General features: G+C 41.8%; 1 protein-coding gene across 2 annotated transcripts in view; it reads left to right on the forward strand.

The window, feature by feature from the left end:
- The window catches only part of SENP6 (SUMO specific peptidase 6), a 78009-nt gene that overhangs the window by 1862 nt on the left and 55752 nt on the right, over positions 1–20395 (forward strand). For both annotated transcript variants that reach the window (XM_054977044.1, XM_054977053.1), the window contains exons 2-4: positions 11400–11493; positions 14050–14113; positions 19921–20063. In XM_054977044.1, the coding sequence (XP_054833019.1) occupies positions 11400–11493; positions 14050–14113; positions 19921–20063 (301 nt within the window). The remainder of the gene's footprint in view (positions 1–11399; positions 11494–14049; positions 14114–19920; positions 20064–20395) is intronic.

The raw sequence follows: 20395 nt of genomic DNA on the forward strand, positions 1-20395 counted from the left end.
ATGTACTGTTTGACTGTCTTCATTAGATATGAATCAATGAATGAAATGTCCTTAAAATACAATGCTTAGAATGGAGTAAAAATGGCACTACATTATTAATGCAAGCCCCAAACTGTTAAACACGTAGTCACAAATGCAGCCATCCATGTTTATGACTGCCTAAAATGCAGGCTTCACTTGGAAAGCTGTTTGTATGAAACAGCTTCTTCTGTAGTTGCTGCAGTTTTTACTACATCATTTAAACCCCTCCAAAAAGATGTGATGAAGAGAGTAAGCATGTAAAGATGCTTATGTCTGTTGTTATCAGTATTATCTACATTTGTAAATTCCATAGACTTTGTTTGCAGCAATTGATTGATTTTCAGGACAAAGGTGAAACTTTGCCAATTTATCCCTGCTTGCGCCAGTAAGTTCCCGTCTTGTCTGTTACACGTTTGCAACCAACAAGACCAAGCACTCCACTTGCATGAAAGGGTCTGCAGCCTTTTCCACAACTAAATCTTCTTATAAGGGGATACTCTGCAGCCTTTCCCTGGCAATAGATTTGTACATGAGGAGGAGGGCACTAGTCTGCAGCTCATGTCACATTTGTGACAGTTCATAAGGAAATGATCCAGCCTTTTCTTTCAAGCAGGTTGCTTACATTGTTTAAATAGATATTGTGGGAATGTTACTTGTTAATGGTATCTTGAACTCATACAACTTCTACAAGATTGTGTAGGGTTGTACTGTAACTGTAAATTCATTTTAAGACCTTATTCGGTTCACTACAGGTCAGTAACGGCTGGTGTTTCACATTGTTTTTTTTCAGGATATAAGCCTCACTGAGCTAGATTAGTGACTTCAGAACAATTTTATGAATGAATCCTGATTGTGAATATAAATCTTATACAGTGGTTCATGTCAAAGATGTCTGGGCCTTTTAATGTCAATAACGTTGAGTGGGTTTGTCCCTAATTCAGTACTGGCTATGACTAATGTTGTTTATTCCCAGTATTCCTTTAGAAGATTTGGGGCATGGTTGATTTTATTTTTTTACCATAGAAAAGGATTTGTAATGTAGCCGAAGCCCCATCTAAGATATGGAATAGCTACTGCTGCTTTACTAACACGTGATTTCCATAATGGTTGCTGATTTTTTAAAACGCAATTCCTTTAAAAACTATAGCAGTACAGCACTTCAAAGTTCACAACACACAGATTTCTAAGAACTTATACATATAATATTGTTTCTTAAATTGTATCTTCACCAAAAAAAAACCCGAACTGAGGATCAGGCTGCATACATAAGAGCAGAATGGATTTTCTGTAGTTAGAATTGTTTATGGGAGGAAGCAGGTAAACCCCCCCCCCACACACACACCATATCCCTGATTTTATCACTTGAACTTTCTCTTGTATTAATTATTCTATTCCTAACTGGAAGAGTATAGTGTTGCACTTTTGGGCAACATTGTAGTGGAGCAAAGTCTTCACAATACTCTTGTTAATAGGTATCCCAGTCCATCTAACGGGAACTGCAGCAAGAAGAATATTGGCCCTACTGAAAGCATAGAATCATAGAGCTTGAAGGGACTCAAGGGTCATCCAGTCCAACTCCCTGCACAATGCAGGAAATTCACAGCTCAGACAATCACCACCCCCTTTCCCAGTAACTCCTGCTCACTGCCCAGAAGAAGGCAAAAAACCTCCAGGATCCGCTTGCAGGAAAATTCCTTCATGATCCCGAAAGTGGTGATTGGCATTACTCTGGGCATATAAGAGAGGGCCACAAGAGCTGAGCGCTGGCTCATCCCTTCCTGCCCTCCCTTTCACAATCTGAATAAGTTCATACTGAGTCATAGAATCAGCATTGCTGAAAAATGGCCATCTAGCCTCTACTTAAAACCTCCAAAGGAGAGACCACCATCTCCTGAGGAAGGCTGTTCCACAGATGAATCTCTTTAACTTTCAGGAAGTTTATCAGAAAATGTTTGGTTTAATTTTAACCTGTTGGTTCTGGTCCAACCCTTTGGGACAACAGAAAACAGTTCTGCTCCATCTGCTATTTGACAACCCTATCATATCACCTCTCAGTTGTCTCCTCTCCAGGCTAAACATAACCAAACTCCTTCAACCTTTCCTCATAGTGTGATGTGATTTCCAAATGCCTCATCATCTTTGTTGCCTTCCTGTGGATACATTCCTGCTTATCAACGTCCTTCGTAAACTGCTGTGCCCAAAATTGGACACAGTTCTGCAAGTGAGGTCCAAACAGAGCTAAGCAAAGTGATACCTTCACTTCATGTGGTCTGGACACTATACTTCTGTTGATGTGATCCAAAATTGTATTTGCCTTTTTAGCTACGTCATGGTCAATGTATGAGAGACTAAAACTCCTAGATCCTTTTCACATGTACCACTGCCAAGACAAGTCTCACCTATCCTATAATTATGCATTTGATTTTTTCCTACCTAAATGCAGAACTTTGCATTTATCCTTGTTGAAATTCATTTTGTTAGTTTTAGCCCTGTTTTTCAGCCTGTCAAGATCATCCTGAATCCTGATTCTATCTTTTATTGTATTAGCTACCCTTCCCAATTTAGCATCTGCAGATTTAACAAGCATCTCCTATATTCCTTCATCAAACTCATTTATAAGGTTGTTGAACAACACAGGGCCAAGGTGCTCCATTTGTTACTTCTCTCCAAGAGTGTGAGGAACTGTTTACCAAGCACTCTTGGGGTATGATCTGTCAACCAATTAGAAATCCACCTAACAGTAGTAGCATCCCAATGACATTTTACCAACTTGTCAATATGATGTGGAATTTTGTCAAAAACCTTACAAGATAAATTATGTCCACTGCATTCCATTTATCCAACAAGTAGTACCAAAAAAGGAGATAAGGTTAGTCTGACATGACTTGTTTTTGAGGAACCTATGTGTGCTCTTAGTGATAACAGCCTTCTTTTTTTAAGTACTTAAAGACTGATTGACTGATTTGTTCTAAAACGTTTCCAGGTATGGACATCAAGCTGACAGGTCGGTAGTTACCTGGATCCTCGTTTCCCCCCTTCTTGAAGATGGGAACAACATTTGCTCACTTCCAGTTTTCTGGAACCTGACCTGTTCTCCAAGAATTCTCAGCTATTAGAGACAGAGGCTCCAAACTGTCATCCATCAGCAAGTTCTTTTAGTCTCCTAGGAAGCAATTCATCTGGCCCTGAGGTCTTGATTTCATTTAAAGAAGCTAGGTGTTTATGTACCACCCCTGTGCTAGGTGTTTATGTACCACCCCTGTGCCTGCAATTCTGTCCTATGCTGTGCTCTTTGCCAGGTTGAGTATAGTTTTCCTTGCAAGAGAAGACCAAGGTAAAGTAGAATTTGAGCAGTTCTGCCCTCTTATCATCTGTTAAAATTCCACTTTCCTCATTCTATAGCAGGCCTACCTCTTTTTTGTTCTTTTTCTTGCTCCAAGCATAACAACATAACCTTTTTTTGTTGTGTTTAGCATCTCTTCCTAACCTAAGCTCATACTGAGCTTTAGCCTTCCCAACACTCTTCCTACAAGCACTGGCTATTTGTCCTGATATTTACCCTTGGTTGTTTGCCTCTCCTTCCATTTCCTAAATGTCCTTTTAATTTTCAGCTCTTTAGAAAGTTGTTTATGGAGCCACTGGGTTTCTTTAGGTGTCTCTTTCAATTTGGAATAGTTAATGAGTGTGGCTTCAATATCTTACTTTTAAGAAACTCCCAGCCAGGAGTTTTTTAACTCCTTTTCCTTTGAGTATTTCTGACCATTGGATTCTACCCAGCATATCGTTGAAATTAGCCTTTCTAAAATCCAACCTGTATGTTTGACTGTTCAGCTTTCCCTTTTCCCCAGGATCTAACATCACAACATAACAGATCTTTTCCACTCTGCCCTTTTTTGGTGGTTTTGGCCTCATACTGCATCGATTTCAGAGTTCTGCATGCATGATACAGTCTCCAAACTGCTTCCCAGATTGTTTTGTGTTCTGCACAGTGAAAGGCTGCATCAGCTGCAGAAATGATATTCCTCTGGGGTTTCTGCGTTTTTTTTTCCGTGTGCGCATACCCCAATGTTCTTTTTCCAGTGAAGTCAAATCATGGTTTTTTTGAAGTGTAGAATGTTTTTTTCATTTTGAAGCCTGGTACTCCCTTTGGTGCCACTCTTTATCACCCTACGTCATGATTGGTTGAACAGCAACCAATCAGGTTTTTCTTAATTTTTTTTAAGCAACAATGTTCCAGCTTTGGTGCATTAAACAAAAAACCTTGCTTGTTTCCTCAACCTATCAGCTGCAAAATGGCTGACAGAAATTCTCAGAATGCATTAAAACGTGTTGTGTGCGCACAGCAATCTCAGTAAAAAGCAAATCACTTTTTAATTTTTTTTAAAACAACAATGTTGCAATGTTGGTGCATTTAAAAAAAACCCTCAACCCCCTTGTACATTTCCTCAGTTGATGGACTGAGGAAACTTACCTCTTCTCAGCTGATCAACTGAGGAAGCAGAAAGCCTGCAGCAGAAACGGCATTTCTCTAGTGCAGAAAAAATAAACCAGTACCACTTTAGTTTGAGTCCCTCAGGTAATGGAGTTACAGAGGCCCAAAGTGGATCTGTTCCTTTTACACAAGTTAATTCCTTCTAAACAAGTTGTTCCAGTTATGAATCTTATCCCACCAAGTAATGCCTGTTAGGTGATAGTGTCCTTCCTATATTCAAGTTCCATCTGTTTCCCAAACTCTGTGCATTAGTGTAGAGATATCAGAAGCCATGATTTATGTGCCATGACTGCTTCGTTGTTATCCTTGTCTGCAGATTAATGGGTTCCTGCTATGTGACCCTTCCCACTCATCATTAGTGCTCTTCTCTCCAGTAATTGGCATCATACTAGCTTTTGGGTTTTTGTCTCCTTTCTCCACAGGATTTAGTTTAAAGCCCTCCTAAACAAGTTTGAGAGGCTCTTGTCAAACACGTTTTTTCCTGCCTTTGTGAGGTACAAACCATCTCCTGACATAAGTCCTTCATCTCAAAAGAGTAGACCGTGGTCCAAGAAATCAGACCTTTTCCAATGATACCATCTGTGTACCAGTTGCTTATTTCCAGTATTCTTTCTTTTCCTAAGCCATGACTATCAGCATGAAGAAGTGACAAAATCACAACCTGTGCTTCAAGGTACTTCACCTTTTTACCCAGAACCTCTTAATCCCTTTTATTCATTTTTTTATGTCATTTATAGTTCGCCTTTCTCACTTATACTCAAATCGGATTATATAGTATAAGATTAGTACAGTTGATATCAAGGACGTTTCTGGCTGTGCCTAGCAGTATCATTTGTTTCCGCATGGATGAACAGGAAAGGATAATAATCTGTGGTCTTGGTGAGTCTTTCTAGCCTTTTTGTCACATCCTGCACTTGGTAGTCAGCATACCTGTTGAGATGACAAACCTGGTCAACACACTTTAGACTTTGTCCCGCTTAGTAGGGAATCCCCAGTCACCATTGCATTTCTCGTCTTGTTCTTTGGGACAGAAGCACAAATCGTCTTATCCACAAGGACCTGAGAAACGTCCTTGGAACTCTGTGGAGCCTGGGACAGTAGTCCCTGTTCCAGTAGCTCAGAGTCATTATCTATGAGGAGATCTGTAACTGATTGCTTAACAATTATTTATTTATGTAATTTATAGTCTGCCTTTCTCACTGAGACTCAAGGCGAATTACACAGTGTGATATTAGTACAGTCATGATCGGGAACATTTCCATAAATAATGTCATAGGGTAAATAGATACAAATTCACGAAGACATAGCAAAGGCTCAAAAACATCTCCTGATTTTCCTGTTCCTGTGTGTCTCATTCCTTCATGCACCTCTTCCTGTATTTGGTGCTCGTCCTTTTTCTGAGATACCTTATTCCTTCTGTTGCCCTCCTGGGAGTGCTTCATGTGTTCTTTTCCAGAAACTCTTCAATTTCCCTGATAAGATGGAGCATCTCCAGCAAGGCCATGTTTCTATGCCCCCCCACATGTAACTTCAAAGCTGTGCAGAAGGGTTGGGGTGGAAATTGCCAGAGCCCGTTTCATCAGATGAAGAAGGGGCTTCTGTCTTATGAAAGCTTGTCTCATAAGATTCTCTTATTTGAATTCAACAGACTAACATGACTACTCTTAGAATTTTTTTAATTCACTTTAGCGTCTGGATAATAATTTCACTTTGGGGGAAAATGAAGCAAGGATACATTTAGAAAAACACGATCTTAGGATGAGAGGGTGGGAAAAATGGAAATACTCATATCACACGCTAGGCCAGCAAACTTAATAGTCCTTTAGCTTATACATAATAAATATGCATAATACTTGCATACTTGATAGTGGATTGGATTCTGCTAGTCATTTTATCACACACAAGAGAGGTGATTTTGCCAATTTCCCCCTCGTATGACAGACTCCATCATTCTGTTCCTTGTGGTTCCCTGTTATCCAGGAGCAGCATTTTGGACTGCAGCAGTATGGGGGAGGTGGGAAGTTGTGCTCCATTGATGGAAATCCATCCATCAGGACAGATTTTTGACAAAATCTAAGACATTATGTATAACAAATTTTTTTATCCATAAGATGTTTGTTGGTGGGGTGTGTGATTTTTTTTTTAACATCAAAAGAAAAATCCAAAAGAGATTTCTTTTTTGGCTTCAGTCTCTGTGCCTGATAATGCCTTCCTTAGCAACCGCACACGGCTTATTTTGGAAATCTGCCTCTTGCTTTGAGCAACATGCCTTTAGTAGCATTTCCTGTGGTTTTTTTATAGACCAATTTTATAAATACATTGTGGACCTATTTGTATACATACAAAGTGAAGGACTTCTAATATTTTCCACAAATATATATATATTTCAAATATGCATTGCCGTGTGCTCTAATCTTAATTTTGCCCCTCCTGCAGCATTCCAAGTTCAGCCAGGATATCAGAGAGATAAAAAATGTTATAGATTCTCCTATGGGGCTGAATTAGTAGGTATAAATGAATTTCACTTTTGGATGCTTGCTCTCAAGGCCATATTCTTTGACTAATGTTGGGGAATGATAGAGCTGAAGAAATCTAGAGCAAGAGATGGAAACCGGTTCCTGAGTTCCATTTTGTGGTGAAATTGGAGTCCAAAGGGGGTTTTTTTGCAGTATTTTCATAGAAGTACTGTGTTATCTATAGTGGTAACTTTATGTTGTATGTTGTTATAGACTAATATCTTATGATGTAAGTCAAAGTAAGTCACTGTAAATCAGGAGGAAATGTTTTAAGATTCATTAAATGTCACTTTTTATCCTGTAAGAAAAGCAAAATGCAGGAGCTTTTAATGTGCAGTGGTATGTTAAGGTCTCTATTGCAGGATCTCCATGGAAACGTAAGTACCACAATTAATGGAGAATAGAAGTCTGCAGCTGAAGAACTAGCTGGTTATTTTAAATGAATAACCACCCATCCCCTGAATTTGTTACTGGGTCCTAGCATTGCTGTGACAGCTGAGTACGGGTGTGCAGGGATGGAAAAATTCGGTTTTCCCGCTTTGGAATTTCCAAAGTGGGAAAAAGAAACAGAAATAAGTGATTTTCGAAGCTTATTTCCAGATTAGCCCACTGGCCAGCTGACGTTTAAAGGGCCCTTTCCCTGCCAGAAACGGCCTGGACCGGGTCAATGCCTGGAGGAGGAAGCCTCCCCTGCCTAGCACCAACACAATCCCCCGATCTGAGCCAAAACAGGCCCCAAATGCCCATTTAGGGACATTTTGGGCCCGTTTCAGCCTGGATTGGGGCCAAAACCATGCAGATCAGGTCAGTGCCAGGAGGAGGAAGCCTCCCTGACCCGGACCCGGTCCAGGCCGTTTTGGCCCCAAATGGGCCCTAAATGGCCATTTTTGGCCCGTTTTGGCCAGGATTGGGGCCGAAACCATCCGAATCGGGTTGGTGCCGGGTGGGGGAAGCCTTCTCCGCCCGGCACCAACCTGGTCCCAGCTGTTTAGGCCCCGAAACGGGCCCAAAATTGCCATTCTTGGCAGTTTTGGGCCCATTTTGGCTTGGATTGGGCAAAACCATCCTGATCGGGTCGGTGCCTGGCGGGGGAGGCCTCCCCCGCCTGGCACTGACCTGGTTCTGGCCATTTCAGCTCTGATCCGAGCGCAAAATGGGATCGGGTTGTGCCAGGCAGGGGAACCCTCCGCTGCGTGGCACTGACTTGATCTGGGCTATTTCAACCCTCATCCCGGCCCAAACAGGCCCCAAATGGCCATGGCCATTTGGGGTCCATTTTGGCTGGGATCAGGGCCAAAACCACCAGGATTGGGTCGGTGCCTGGCGTGGAACCTCTTCCCTGCCCGGCACCAACCCGAACTGGGCCGTTTGGGGCCTAATCCAGGCTAAAACGTGCCCAAAGTGTCCATTTTGAGCTCCTTTTGACCTGGATTGGGGCAGAAACAGCCCTGATCAGGCCACTACCAGGTGGGGGAACACTCCCTCTTCTGGCAGCAGCCGAATCCCGGCCATTTCGGCCTGGTCAAGGGGAGTGGCACATGCTAATGAGTTATGGTAATGATTCCCTGCAGCTCTTTTTCTATGAAATGACCCCTGTTTGTATGGCTAAGATTCTGAAGCTATGTACTGTAGTTATTATGCTGGCTGGCTTCTTCGTAAGGCTTTTTTCCTTTTCTGGTATAGACTAACTCCACGAGTAGCTTTTTTGTGGGTAAGCATAGCAGAGTCTTGCAGACAATTGTGCCCTGTTCTAACATTCAGACTCCAGAACATTTCAGAATAGGTTCTTGGGAATATTCCTGGTCTCTCTAAAAAAAAATTCTTGCGTGTAGGCCAAACCTTCTGAACAGGTATCTTATTTTTGGAGCTGTCCAATGGGTAGTTTGGATTTTTGTTCTATTAAAATGGTATTGTGTTTTCCAATATCATACACATTAATATGATTGATATTTTGTGTTACATACAATCAGTGTTTGAATTGAAGAGATAAGAGATGCCTCTAATGGAAAAGGTACAGATGACAGTGAGATGGCAGCAGCTTCATTTGTAACAGAATCTTTGTTTCCTGGGGTCAGTTCATACATGTGAATTATTCAGAAATGTTCAGGAGGGCATTTCCATAAAGGGATTAGAACTGTAGTAGAATGGAACAATTTATAAGGGTGGTTTCATAAGGGAATAGGATTGTAGTCTACTGCAATGTTTATTGCCAGTATCATATTGCTTGAACTGCATCATCTTCTAACTGTTGCTTGCTTTAGACAGTTTGTTCTCATCAATAGATCCTATTCTCAGTGTCCCCCCACCCTCCTCAAGGATAATGAAATCTGGAGACTGAGTCAGTGGACAGACAAAGTAGACCTGAGAAAAGAGCCAAGTTTGCAGAAAAGTCTGAAGTGTAAAAATAAAACAAACATTGGGGATGGGGGAGGGAAGGAGGGAAAATTGAAGATGGGGATGGGTATAGGTATGGCTAGTAGGTGGGAAGGAGAGAAGGAAGCAGGAAAAGGGAAAGTATGTGGACTTTCAGAGAAGGGAAAGGGAATATAGTGTGTGTGGGGGGGGGGATGAGATGCCTCTCACAAGTTCTTGTGGGTCGCCCATTTTTTTCTAAATTCTATAATTGTAGTCCTATTGCATTGTTCACTGGATGTCTTAAGCTGTCTGATTGTATTGTTTCTATATTTGTAATTTGCCTCTAGTCTTATAGAGAAAAGTGGGTCATAAAGTAAAAATAAATTGATATCATAGCCTTCATGCAACTGCAGTGCCTCAATCTCTGTGAACAATCTCAATTTACCATATTAGAAAAAGCAGTTTTTCAAGTAGTCTTTGTAATATGGTAAGTTCTGTAGTTGTCACATGACAGTAATTTGTGAAACAGATGGTACAGTCCCAACATGAGTACTATAGCGCTTCAGCAGCACATGTTTGAAAAGACCCTACGTGTGGCTATATGATGAATGAGGTTTATGACTCTGAGTTTGAAAGCAGCAGATCTTTCTGTTTGTGATAGAAAAGCAAGAAGTGTACTTTATAATTCTAAGCATTTATATAGTACTTACGGGTGTTCAAAGTGCTTCACAAACTATTGGGAGTAATCTTTACAATATCCCTAGGAGCTATATCAAGTGGGAGAGGTGAGTAGACTACAATCTTTTATTCTCTGTGTTTGCTCAACTCTGTGTCAGAAAGAGAAACTGATGTAACTGGCTGTCTCATTTTTGCATCATTTTGGGATAGTGCGGGATGAACAGCCAGCCTGCCTCATTGCATTTACTTAGCTGTGCAGCAGCTTCATCAAGCTTACTGTCTCATAGAAAGAGGGGAGGAGCAATAAGAAAAGCTTAACTTGAGGAGGATATTGTTATTTGCTACAGGCAACTAAGTAAGTAGTTTTTATAAGCCTAGATACACACAGAGATCATTGTATGCCTGTGAAAGGTATAAGTGCTTTTTTCCCATTCATGACTTCTGTGATAACTGTTATATTCAAAAACTGGAAATCTGCATCCCAGTGTTATTACCATTTCAGTTTTGTAAGTAAAATCTAACAGTAGTTTAGTAATGAATTAAATCAGCAACAGAAATGTCCCATTGCTAAAGTAAACCCTGAAAATCAGTACTATTAAAGCTGTTCTGCTGTACTTTCAAACTGGTGTGTCTTTAATGGAGTTTGTTAAAAGCATCTCTTTTACACCATATTAGTCACAGAATTCAAGGCTGAACTCAGTGATTCTGGTCCTGTTTGTTCTTTGACTTTAAGTGAATGCATATGTTTAATGGAAAGTTTAGACTCTGTGAAACAATAGGTGTTGGCATGTTACCTGATCTATTTGTAGCAAAGTGTGTGTGTGTATTTATATTTATTAGTGTATCCAGTGGGGTAAGAAATTATCATTCACAGCAGCTAGCAAGCTGTCACTTTGTACCCTTTGCTAATCAATGAAGTTTGGAGTATGGGAACTTGCTTAGAACGTTCTCCACTTATGGTTATTTTTTTCAAACTTAGCAGCCAAGAATCAGAAGGAAATTGGGTGCCTTCTCTTTTGTAATGTTACTGGTGGATTGTTGACTAACATGCTTTGAAATCAGCATGGTATTGCTAGAAAGCTGGGCTTAGGCTATCAGATTGCTTAAACGTGAAAATTGCTGAATGGTGTTAGACAAGTTACTGTCTTTTGACTTAACCTATCTCGGAAAGTTTCTGCATGTGTATGCTATAAAACTGCTCAACAATCAAGTCTGTGTTTAAACTGACTTACCATCAGCTCAGTAATTGAGATTGTTACATATTACAGTGACCCTCTTTATATGTATATTAGATTTAGCTTGGAACCAAAATTCATCCAAACTTATTGTCATTTCAGCTTTGGATAGATCACAGTCCAAACGAGATGGTGGCTTTAAAAATAATTGGAGCTTTGATCATTCAGAAGGAAGTGAAGGAGATGCAGAGAAAGAGTAAGGACAATTTAATCTAGGTGATTGAAAGTAAAAGTATAGTCAATTATAATAATGCATTAGTAAACTGATGACTTTTTTCCAAGAACTCTTAATATTCTCATGTAAGTGTTAAGAGTGCGTTATGTACACATTTAATATTAATGCACATTTATCAAGAAGGGTACTTATTTCCCAAAGATGCTGAGAGCTATTCCAGAAACAATGATTAAGGTAAACATATTAAGAAAACTCATAGGGTTGGATTCTGTTAATCCATTATACATGCTCGCTCGCTCGCTCGCTCTCTCTCTCTCTCTCTCTCTCTCTCTCTCTCTCTCTCTCTCTCTTAAGTGTTAATCAGCTCTTCAAATTTGCATCTGCTCAACAGTGGAATCCTATACAGAGTTATTTTCAGTGGTTTCCCATTAATTTCCACTTACTCATAGATATGAAGAGTAATGCAAGTTTGCCTGCTTTTTCAGCTCCGTATTTCAAGTGAAAATGAACTATTTTAAATGAGGACAATATTTTTGCTATGACTCTTGACTAACTGGTTTTCCGAAGTGATTGCTGTACCGAGCAGCATCCCAAGCTGCGAACCTGACTTTTCAAGGGAATTATAACTCTACCCAAAACAGGAAGGATCTCAAGTTTCTAGTCTGCCTTTCTACTACCCAGAAAACCTGTCTTGTCAGGATCAAGTTTCAACTTACTCACCCTCATCCAGCTCATTACAGACTCAAAGCACAGGTTCAGAATATCTACAGCATCATTGGAATTAGGTGGATAAGAAAAGTAGAGCTGGGTATCATCTGCATATTGGTGACACTGCAGCTCAACCCTCCTGATGACCTCTCTGAGTGGCTTCTTATAGATATTAAATAGCATAAGGGATAAGACTGAACCTTGTGGAACCCCACAGGCCAGTGGCCAAGGGGCAGAGCAGGAATCCCCCAACACAGCCTTCTGAGACTGATCTCCCATATACAACTTGAATCACTGTAACATTGTGTCCCTTAGTCCAAGACCCAAGAGGCAAGTCAAAAGGATACCATGGTCGATAATATTGAAGGCTGCTGAGAGGACCAGCAGAACTTGCAGGGTCACACTCCCTCTGTCTACTTCTTGGTAAAGGTCATCAACCAAGGCAACCAGTGCAGTCACTGTACCAAATTCTGACTTGAAGCCAGATTGAAATGGGTCCAGAAAATCAGTCTCTTTCAAGGACCCCTGGAGCTGACCACCCACCCACTCTAACACCTTGTACAGGAATGGGAGATTGGAGACTGGCCTTAAGTTCTCCAACATAGTAGGGCTCAGGGAGGTTTTTTCAGCATAGGTCTAATTACTGCCGCCTTGAGCATGGGTGGTATGAGTCCCACTCTCAAGGAAGCATTTACCTTTCCCCTTAACTAGTTGGCCAGTCCCCCCCACCCCCTTGCAGCTTTTATTAGCCAGGAAGGGCAAGAGTTGAGAGCGTGGTTGGTAGATCTCACCTCTGCAAGAATATTGTCCACATCCTTGAACTCCCTAACTGAAAAATACCCATATTGTATTGTAATGGCCAGTCTGTCTCCCACCACCATATCTCCCTCTGCCCAAGACCAGGGGACTGGCAGCCCCCTTCCCAGGACACACATTCACTGGTTATTCCCCCCAGTACAGAGACATGAAAACTAGTATTGCCTCTCCTCCAACCCCTTTACAACCCCTTTGGTCCTCCCAACACCAAATTTTGCAAGTAAGTAACACATCCTGCCGTCATGGCCCTCAAAGTAGCCTCCCCAAGTGGTTGTCATCGGAATAAAAAGCTAACCTCTAACCTTAATCTGACTTCTCCGTTTTCTCATAATTCCATTATAGCTTTAAAAAGCTGTTTTTAATGGAATCTTTGAGCTAGTATAGAAAGCAACTGGTTAGGAAATGATTTAATCCAGCATCACTGAAAGTTGTAAAAGCAAGTATACATATAAACAAGCAACGATAAGTACTTCAGGCATATTAATTGTCATGCAACAAAACATTCTGATGCAAAATGATAAGTACATTTTGTATTTAGAATGAGAAATATGGAAATACACTACAATAAAATTATTGCTGAAAATATTAGGGGGCACAGTGAAATTTCTAGGTGCGTAGGTGATCTGGCACCTGGGATTTGCTGACTCCTGTCCTAAAATAACACACACACACACCCAAATACTCATGAAGTCTTTGTGTACTTGAGTAGCTTGCCTCTTCTCACCAGTATGATAAACGTCTTTTCCATTTAGAATGGAATAGAATTGTAGTCTACTGCAGTGTTTACTGTAGGAATGTTCTTGCTTTTACTGCATTGTCTTCTAGCTTTGTCATTCACTTTCTGGATTTATGCTGTATCTTGCCTTAGACAGTTTTTTGTTTACATTATCTAGTAATTCTGTAATCCTAATCCTATCGCATTGTTTATTGGATGTCCTATGTTATCCTTTTGAGTTGTTTTTATATTCTGTAATCTGCCTTGAGTGTCATTGAGTAAATAAAATATTATTTAATAATGGCACATATTTTCTCTCCTGTTCTTCACCTGTTTAGTGAAGCAAGTCTTCTGAGCATAGATGAGAGTGATGGATCCTGCAGTCCCCATGATGAAAAGAAAGTGAGTATTTACATTTTGTATCTGGAAAGAGGTTTAATTTCTTTGGAAGCTCATGCTGGTCCAGAACGCAGCAGCACGTGTTCTGACAGGAATACCTGTTCGAGCGCATATCCATCCTGTGCTGTGCCAGCTGCACTGGCTTCCAGTGGAGTTATGGATCCAGTTCAAGGTGTTAACTTTGGTGTTTAAAGCCCTCCACAGACTGGGACCGGCATACCTGCGGGACCGCCTCTCCCATTATGTCCCTTGCAGGGTGCTCTGCTCCGCAGATAAACAACTCCTGGTGGTCCCTGGCCTGGCTGGCCTTCACCAGGGCCAGGGCTTTTTCTGCCCTGGCCCCAGCCTGGTGGAACACTGTCCCGCTGGAGATCTGGGCCCTGTGGGACCTATTACAGTTCCACAGGGCCTGTAAAATGGAGATGTTCCTCCAGGCCTTTGGTTGAGGACCAGCGGGTGTCCCTCCTTATCCTATCTAAGATTGCTACCTCTTCTATGACTGCCCTCGGCTATGCATTTTACCCACAGCTATGACATATGCAGGTCTTTTATTAGTATCCAAAGTAGCCTATGTATAATGGCGCCAGAGTATTTTAATATAAGTTTTAAATATGTTTTAAAGTTGACTATTAATTTATTGTGTTTTAATGATGATGTGAGCTGCCCTGAGCCCATTCGTGGGGAGGGTGGGATATAAGTCAAATAAAATAAATAATAAATAAATGGATACACATGAATTGATTACTACATGAAGCTTGTTTTATTTCCTGTGGGTTTGCACCTTTGAAGCTAATAGACACATTTCAGTCAAAATGGAAAAGGTCTCTGTCAGAGAAATTATGATCTATTGGATATTCTCCTCATAGCTTAGTAGCCTTGAGTTAATCAAAAGCTAAAATAGAATTAAGCTAAGGATCTGGGAGATTGAACTTCAACATTTAAGCCTTATTGAAAAATACCACCATCTCAAGACATTGGTGTTATGTCTCATTATGTGATTAAATAACATCTATATGAGACAGCATGTTTGATGCTTCATACTAAGTGCAACAGTTGAGGAAACCATGCTTCTAAAGTTCCAGTATGTGTTTCATGTGCCTGTTCTTTTTTATTTATTATTATTTATGTTATTTATAGTCCGCCTTTCTCACTGAGACTCAAGGTGGATTACATGGTGTGAGATTAGTACAGTCAGTTTCAAGGACATTTTCATAAACAATGTCATAGGGTAAATAAACACCATTTTACAAAGACATAGCATTAGTAAGAATCCAGTACAGAGTTGAAGAAATGTTGGAACAACATAAGCAATTCTAGGGCTGACATTAGATCACATGAAGCACAAGTAGCTCATATTTAAGACAATAGGTGGTGGTGAAGACTTAACTCATTAGCGAAGCGTCTGAGAGCCCCTCCCTACAATACAAAAGCCTTTTTGAATAATTCAGTTTTGCATTGTTTGCAGAAAGCTAGGAGGGGACTCTCCTGACCTCTTTAGACAGGCTGTTCCACAGGGTAGGGGCCACCACAGAGAGAGCCCGGGCTTGGGCTGCTGTTGATTTCGCCCATGTGCAGGGTGGCACCTGCAGGAGACTCTGATCAAATGAGCAAAGCTGCCGTGGAGGAATATAGAGAGGGAGGTGGTCCCGTAGGTATGCCGGGCCAAGGCCGTGAAGAGCTTTTTATGTGATAACCAGTACCTTGAATTGAGACCAGTAGCTGACTGCAGTGACTGCAGAATGGGGGTGCCCTGGTCTGAATCCAGATTGGAAAGGGTCTAGAGCAGTAGTATTTTCCAAGAAGATCTGGAGTTGGTCAGCTACTGTTTTCTCAATCACTTTGCCCAGAAAGGACAGATTAGAGACTGGGTGATAATTGGCCACATCATTTTTGTCTAGGGATGGTTTTTTAATTAGTGGATGGATAACTGCCTGTTTAAGCAGCTGGAGGAAGATTCCCTGATTTAGTGATTGATTTACAATAGACCTCAGTGATTCACTTATGTGGTCTTTACTTGATTTTAACAGCCAAGATAGGCAAGAATCAAGTGCACAACTAGTGGCTTTCATAGATGTCAGGATCCTGTTCATATCTGTCATTGAAGCTGCTGCCTTGTTTTAGGGGCTTCCCACCCCAATACATCCTACACCTTGGCCAGGTCCATCCCCAAGCCCTTTGAGGAGACCCAGTATCCTAGAAAGTCCAGCTCCTCCTTATGGAACGTACATTTGGACAATTTAGCGTACAGTTTATTCGCATAAAGAGTGCTCAACACTTCTCTGACCAGTTTCACATGCTCTTCATAGCTATCCGTGTAGATCAACACGCCATTAAGATAAACTACCACCCCTTTGTACAAGAACTTGTGCAGTACTTCATTGATCAGGTTCATGAAAAATCAATTTCACCACTTGCTCTCGGTTTTCAATCTCACATGCTAACTGGATCCACCTGAGTAGGGTACGTGGGTCATCTTGGATCATGGCCATAGCCACTAAATCTGGGTTCAAGCTGGCACAGAAGAATTCCACCTTCACCAACTCATTCCAATCTTGCAGCTTTGCTGCATGCGCTCTACAGTCTGCTGTGAACTCTTGCACTGAATGATTCCCTTGCCTCATGCTCTTCAGATTAGTCCTAGCCCGCTCCTCCTTGAGGGAGTCTTCATATTGTGCCTTAAGTGCGCACAGGAAGGCTCTCACACTATGCAGTTCTGGTGTTCTGGCTGTGTAGAGCATGACATACCATTTTGCTGCCACTCCCCCCAACTGGGAACTTAGATAACTCACCTGGCTGGCTTTATCATGGAAAATGTGGCCCCATTTTCTCAGGAACTCTGCCGCTTGCACTAAGAAGTACCCCAGTTTTTCAGGGTCTCCTTAAAAGCAAGCTTCCAGCTTACATAGCTCCAATGGCTGTTGGAACAGCGGTCCCGGTGTCCCTCTGGGTGGCTGTACCGGGAACCCTCCCAGCGGCCCTCCACTAGGCGCAGTAGGCGGCTGTACTGGCTCTGGACCTCCTGGCCCAATTGAAAGTGCGGGCCCTCCTTGCCCGTCTGGGAAAGTAGGCAGGGTGGGCTGCTGCTCTCCTGGCAGGTGGACGGTTTGTCCTGGCGGGACAGCAGTGAGTAGTTGCCATTGTATACTTTGTATGCATGCATTCATGCAAATGAGACTTCCCATCAACACATACATATCATTCCTCAGTAATCCCACCTCAGCCCGAAGTTCTTGTATTTCTTCCCTGAAGGTTGCCCCCAGCCTCTCTTCTGTCTTTGGTTCCTGGAACAGGTCCTCCTCTCCCTCAAAGATACCTTCTCCCTGATCTAATGGAGGTTCAAACAGTCGACTCCATCAACAGTTTGTTGTTCCATCCCCCCCCCCCCGGTCGATGCCCCTGAGGGGCCGTCCAACAACCCCGGGCAGCTAAGATCACTTCTTGGGAGAATGAATCGGGGTAGCGCCCCTCCCTCCCCCAACGCGCTTGTGTTGGGACCTCGTTCCTCTGCGGGGTCTTTAAGTTTGTCTTCTGTCAGGTCCTCGATGTCTCTGAGAATATCCTCTCCCTGATCAAGGGTCTGTGCAAACAGTTGGCCCTGCCGACGATCCCATTGTTCCATCCTCCTAACCGACACCATGCGAGGAGTCCATCCCCGTGGGGTTCCAATAACCCCAGACCACTGGACTTCTTCTAGTCCAATCTGGGGCAGCACCCCTCCTGCAGCCAGTACATCCCCATTGGGCCCATATACATCTGCGGGGATTTCCACAGTTCCTCCATCCAACACGTTTGTGTTGGGCCTATGCCTGTCAGCAAAGTCTTCTGCAGTTCCTCCATCCAGCACGTCTGTGTTGTGCCCACGCCGTCAGTAAGGTCTTCAAGGTTTTCCTCTGTTGGCACTGTAGTACCAGTACCCCCTATGCTTGCAGCCATGGCCCGGTGATGGGAGTCAACGGTTACTCAGGTCCAGCTCTCAGGGGTGAAGAATGATTCTTGACAACCTGTCAGGGACTGCCAATTTAGATCCCAGTAACTTCACTGCACAAGTCCATGGAGACATGAGTTAAAGCTTTATTGAGAATCTAATAGTACAGTACAACAGACATTTCTTGTCAGGAATAAGTCCCCCCTCTTATTAGGCATAATAAACCCTTCAAGCACAACCCATTCTACTGTAACCTCCCCCCCCCCCTTAGCTATGTTCTTATTTATGCAGCAACAGAAAGTAAAGTGAAAGAAAGTAGAGTTGTTATGACTAGGAATCCAGTCCTTCTTAAAGCCATCCGGCCACGTCTCCTTGGCAACGCTGATAACCGCATTCCTTCTCAGCTTCACACAGCTTCTCAAGCCGCTTCCTCAGCAAGTTTAATACACAGAGAAGAAGCACTCTCTGTCCCAAGGGACCGAGAAAAAGCACTCCCAAAGTATGCCACAGAAGATAGGTGTACAACCCGACAGTGAACTCCAAGCCTTCAGGGTATGGCAGGGGCCATGACCCTGACAGCCAGCCTAGTCCTTAAAGCATTTCATACTCATTTGAAAAAATAAAATATTTAATAGGAGGTTTTTTCACTACTTCCTAAAATTGCTATTTTTTAAACTTGTGAAGCCTTGACGGGGAGGAGGTCTGGGTGGAGGAACCCGGTTTCCCAAAGTTTCTGGTTTTTTTCTGTCCCATCACATCTCTATATAAAGCAGCATCCTGGAAAGAATGAGGCAAGCAGCTATTCTTTGGGACCTTTTGGTGAGGCTGTAGGACAGTGTTGTTTATAAGAATTTGTAGGGCAACTTGAATGGACTTGGGCTTCATAGTTTAATTATCTGTTTTAGTTTAATTGGCTGCTTTTAATTATTTTAATTTTTAAAAATAATAATAATAATAATAATATTTTTTTGTATTTTATTTATTGTTGTCACCACTTTGGATCCTGACTGTATCAGGAGAAAAGTGAAGTATACCGATAGCTTAAAGCCATTACTATAGGTCTCCTGCCCCACAAGGAGTAGTGTTTGGGGGCACATTTTGTGCTTCACTGTGTCAAGGGGGGGGGGGGAGGGTTAAAAACTCTTTTCACTACAACCACCTAATCAGTGTGGTTTTTAGTACATGCAGGTCCCTCAACCTGGGAATAAACTTCCCAGCTCACCAGTGCTTTGTGCTGGATTGTGGGATCCAGACCTTTATTTTTCTCCTCTGCAGGCCAGTAACATTTTGTTATGAATTCTGTCCTAAGTCAGGATGACATTGGATTGCTTCTGCTGTGAACTATAGTTCTGGTCCAGAATTTTAGAAAGCCCTTTTGCTTAAAGTTTCCCCAGTGGCTAAAGTAGCCAGATATTCCAAGAGGTTTTCTGGACTGTATATTGCTGCTGTCATTCTGTAAGGTGGAACTTGCTGAAAAGATCTTGAAAGATAACAGCTAGAATTATTGGCTGTAAGGTCATTACATGTGACTCAAAGACTGTTCTCATGCATGAATGCTTTTATTAAGTTTCAGTTCCATTGTTTTTTAAGATAAAGGTGTTAGGCCACAGTGGTCAAGAATTGATACCTCATATTTTAATTCTTGAGCTGAGATTTATAAATCACTTCCAACAACCGGCCATAGAAATGATGTTGCAAATTGCTCTATCTATAGCACAGTTAGAAGATTTTGGTTCTCTGTCTTTTGTGCTAGTAACTTTTCAGTTTAGTGACTCTACAGCATATCACATTGAAAGTTGGATTGAGACTATTGTAATGTTTGAGAAATTAGTAGCAGTGTAATTAAGTATGTATTCATTTTACAGTTGTAATTATTTCATTGCAGTCATTACGCTATCGCTCAGGATCTACTGGCACCAGAGGAGATCCCATAAGAACATATAGTAGACGAGGCAAAATGGAAGCTTCTAGAGTTTTTAAAGGAAACCCGATTGGTATCAACATGTTGGGGAGCAGCAAGAAACTGAGGTGCTTTGCTTCTGGATGCACTAAAAAATGGAGACTTCTGCTAGTGATTCTAAATATAGTTATGTTTGTGTTTTTCTCATCAGACTGATTAACATTTCAGTTTTGCTCAAATGGGTTTGTGGACTAAAGTCTGTTGTTATATTGCTGGAGATTTTAAATGTTTGTTGAACTGTAACTTTTTTCAAAAATTGCATTATTCTGGCCATCTGAGGCTAGAGCAGTGGCATCCTAGTTATCAGCTCTGTAGTCATGGTCTCCAAGTCCACCTGAGTGATCAGCAGACATGTGTTGTCAGGAAAAAAACTTTGGTTGAGGCCACTTCTGAAGCTATT

Source organism: Eublepharis macularius, chromosome 1 (genome assembly GCF_028583425.1).
Source record: "Eublepharis macularius isolate TG4126 chromosome 1, MPM_Emac_v1.0, whole genome shotgun sequence".
Classification (NCBI taxonomy): domain Eukaryota; kingdom Metazoa; phylum Chordata; class Lepidosauria; order Squamata; family Eublepharidae; genus Eublepharis; species Eublepharis macularius.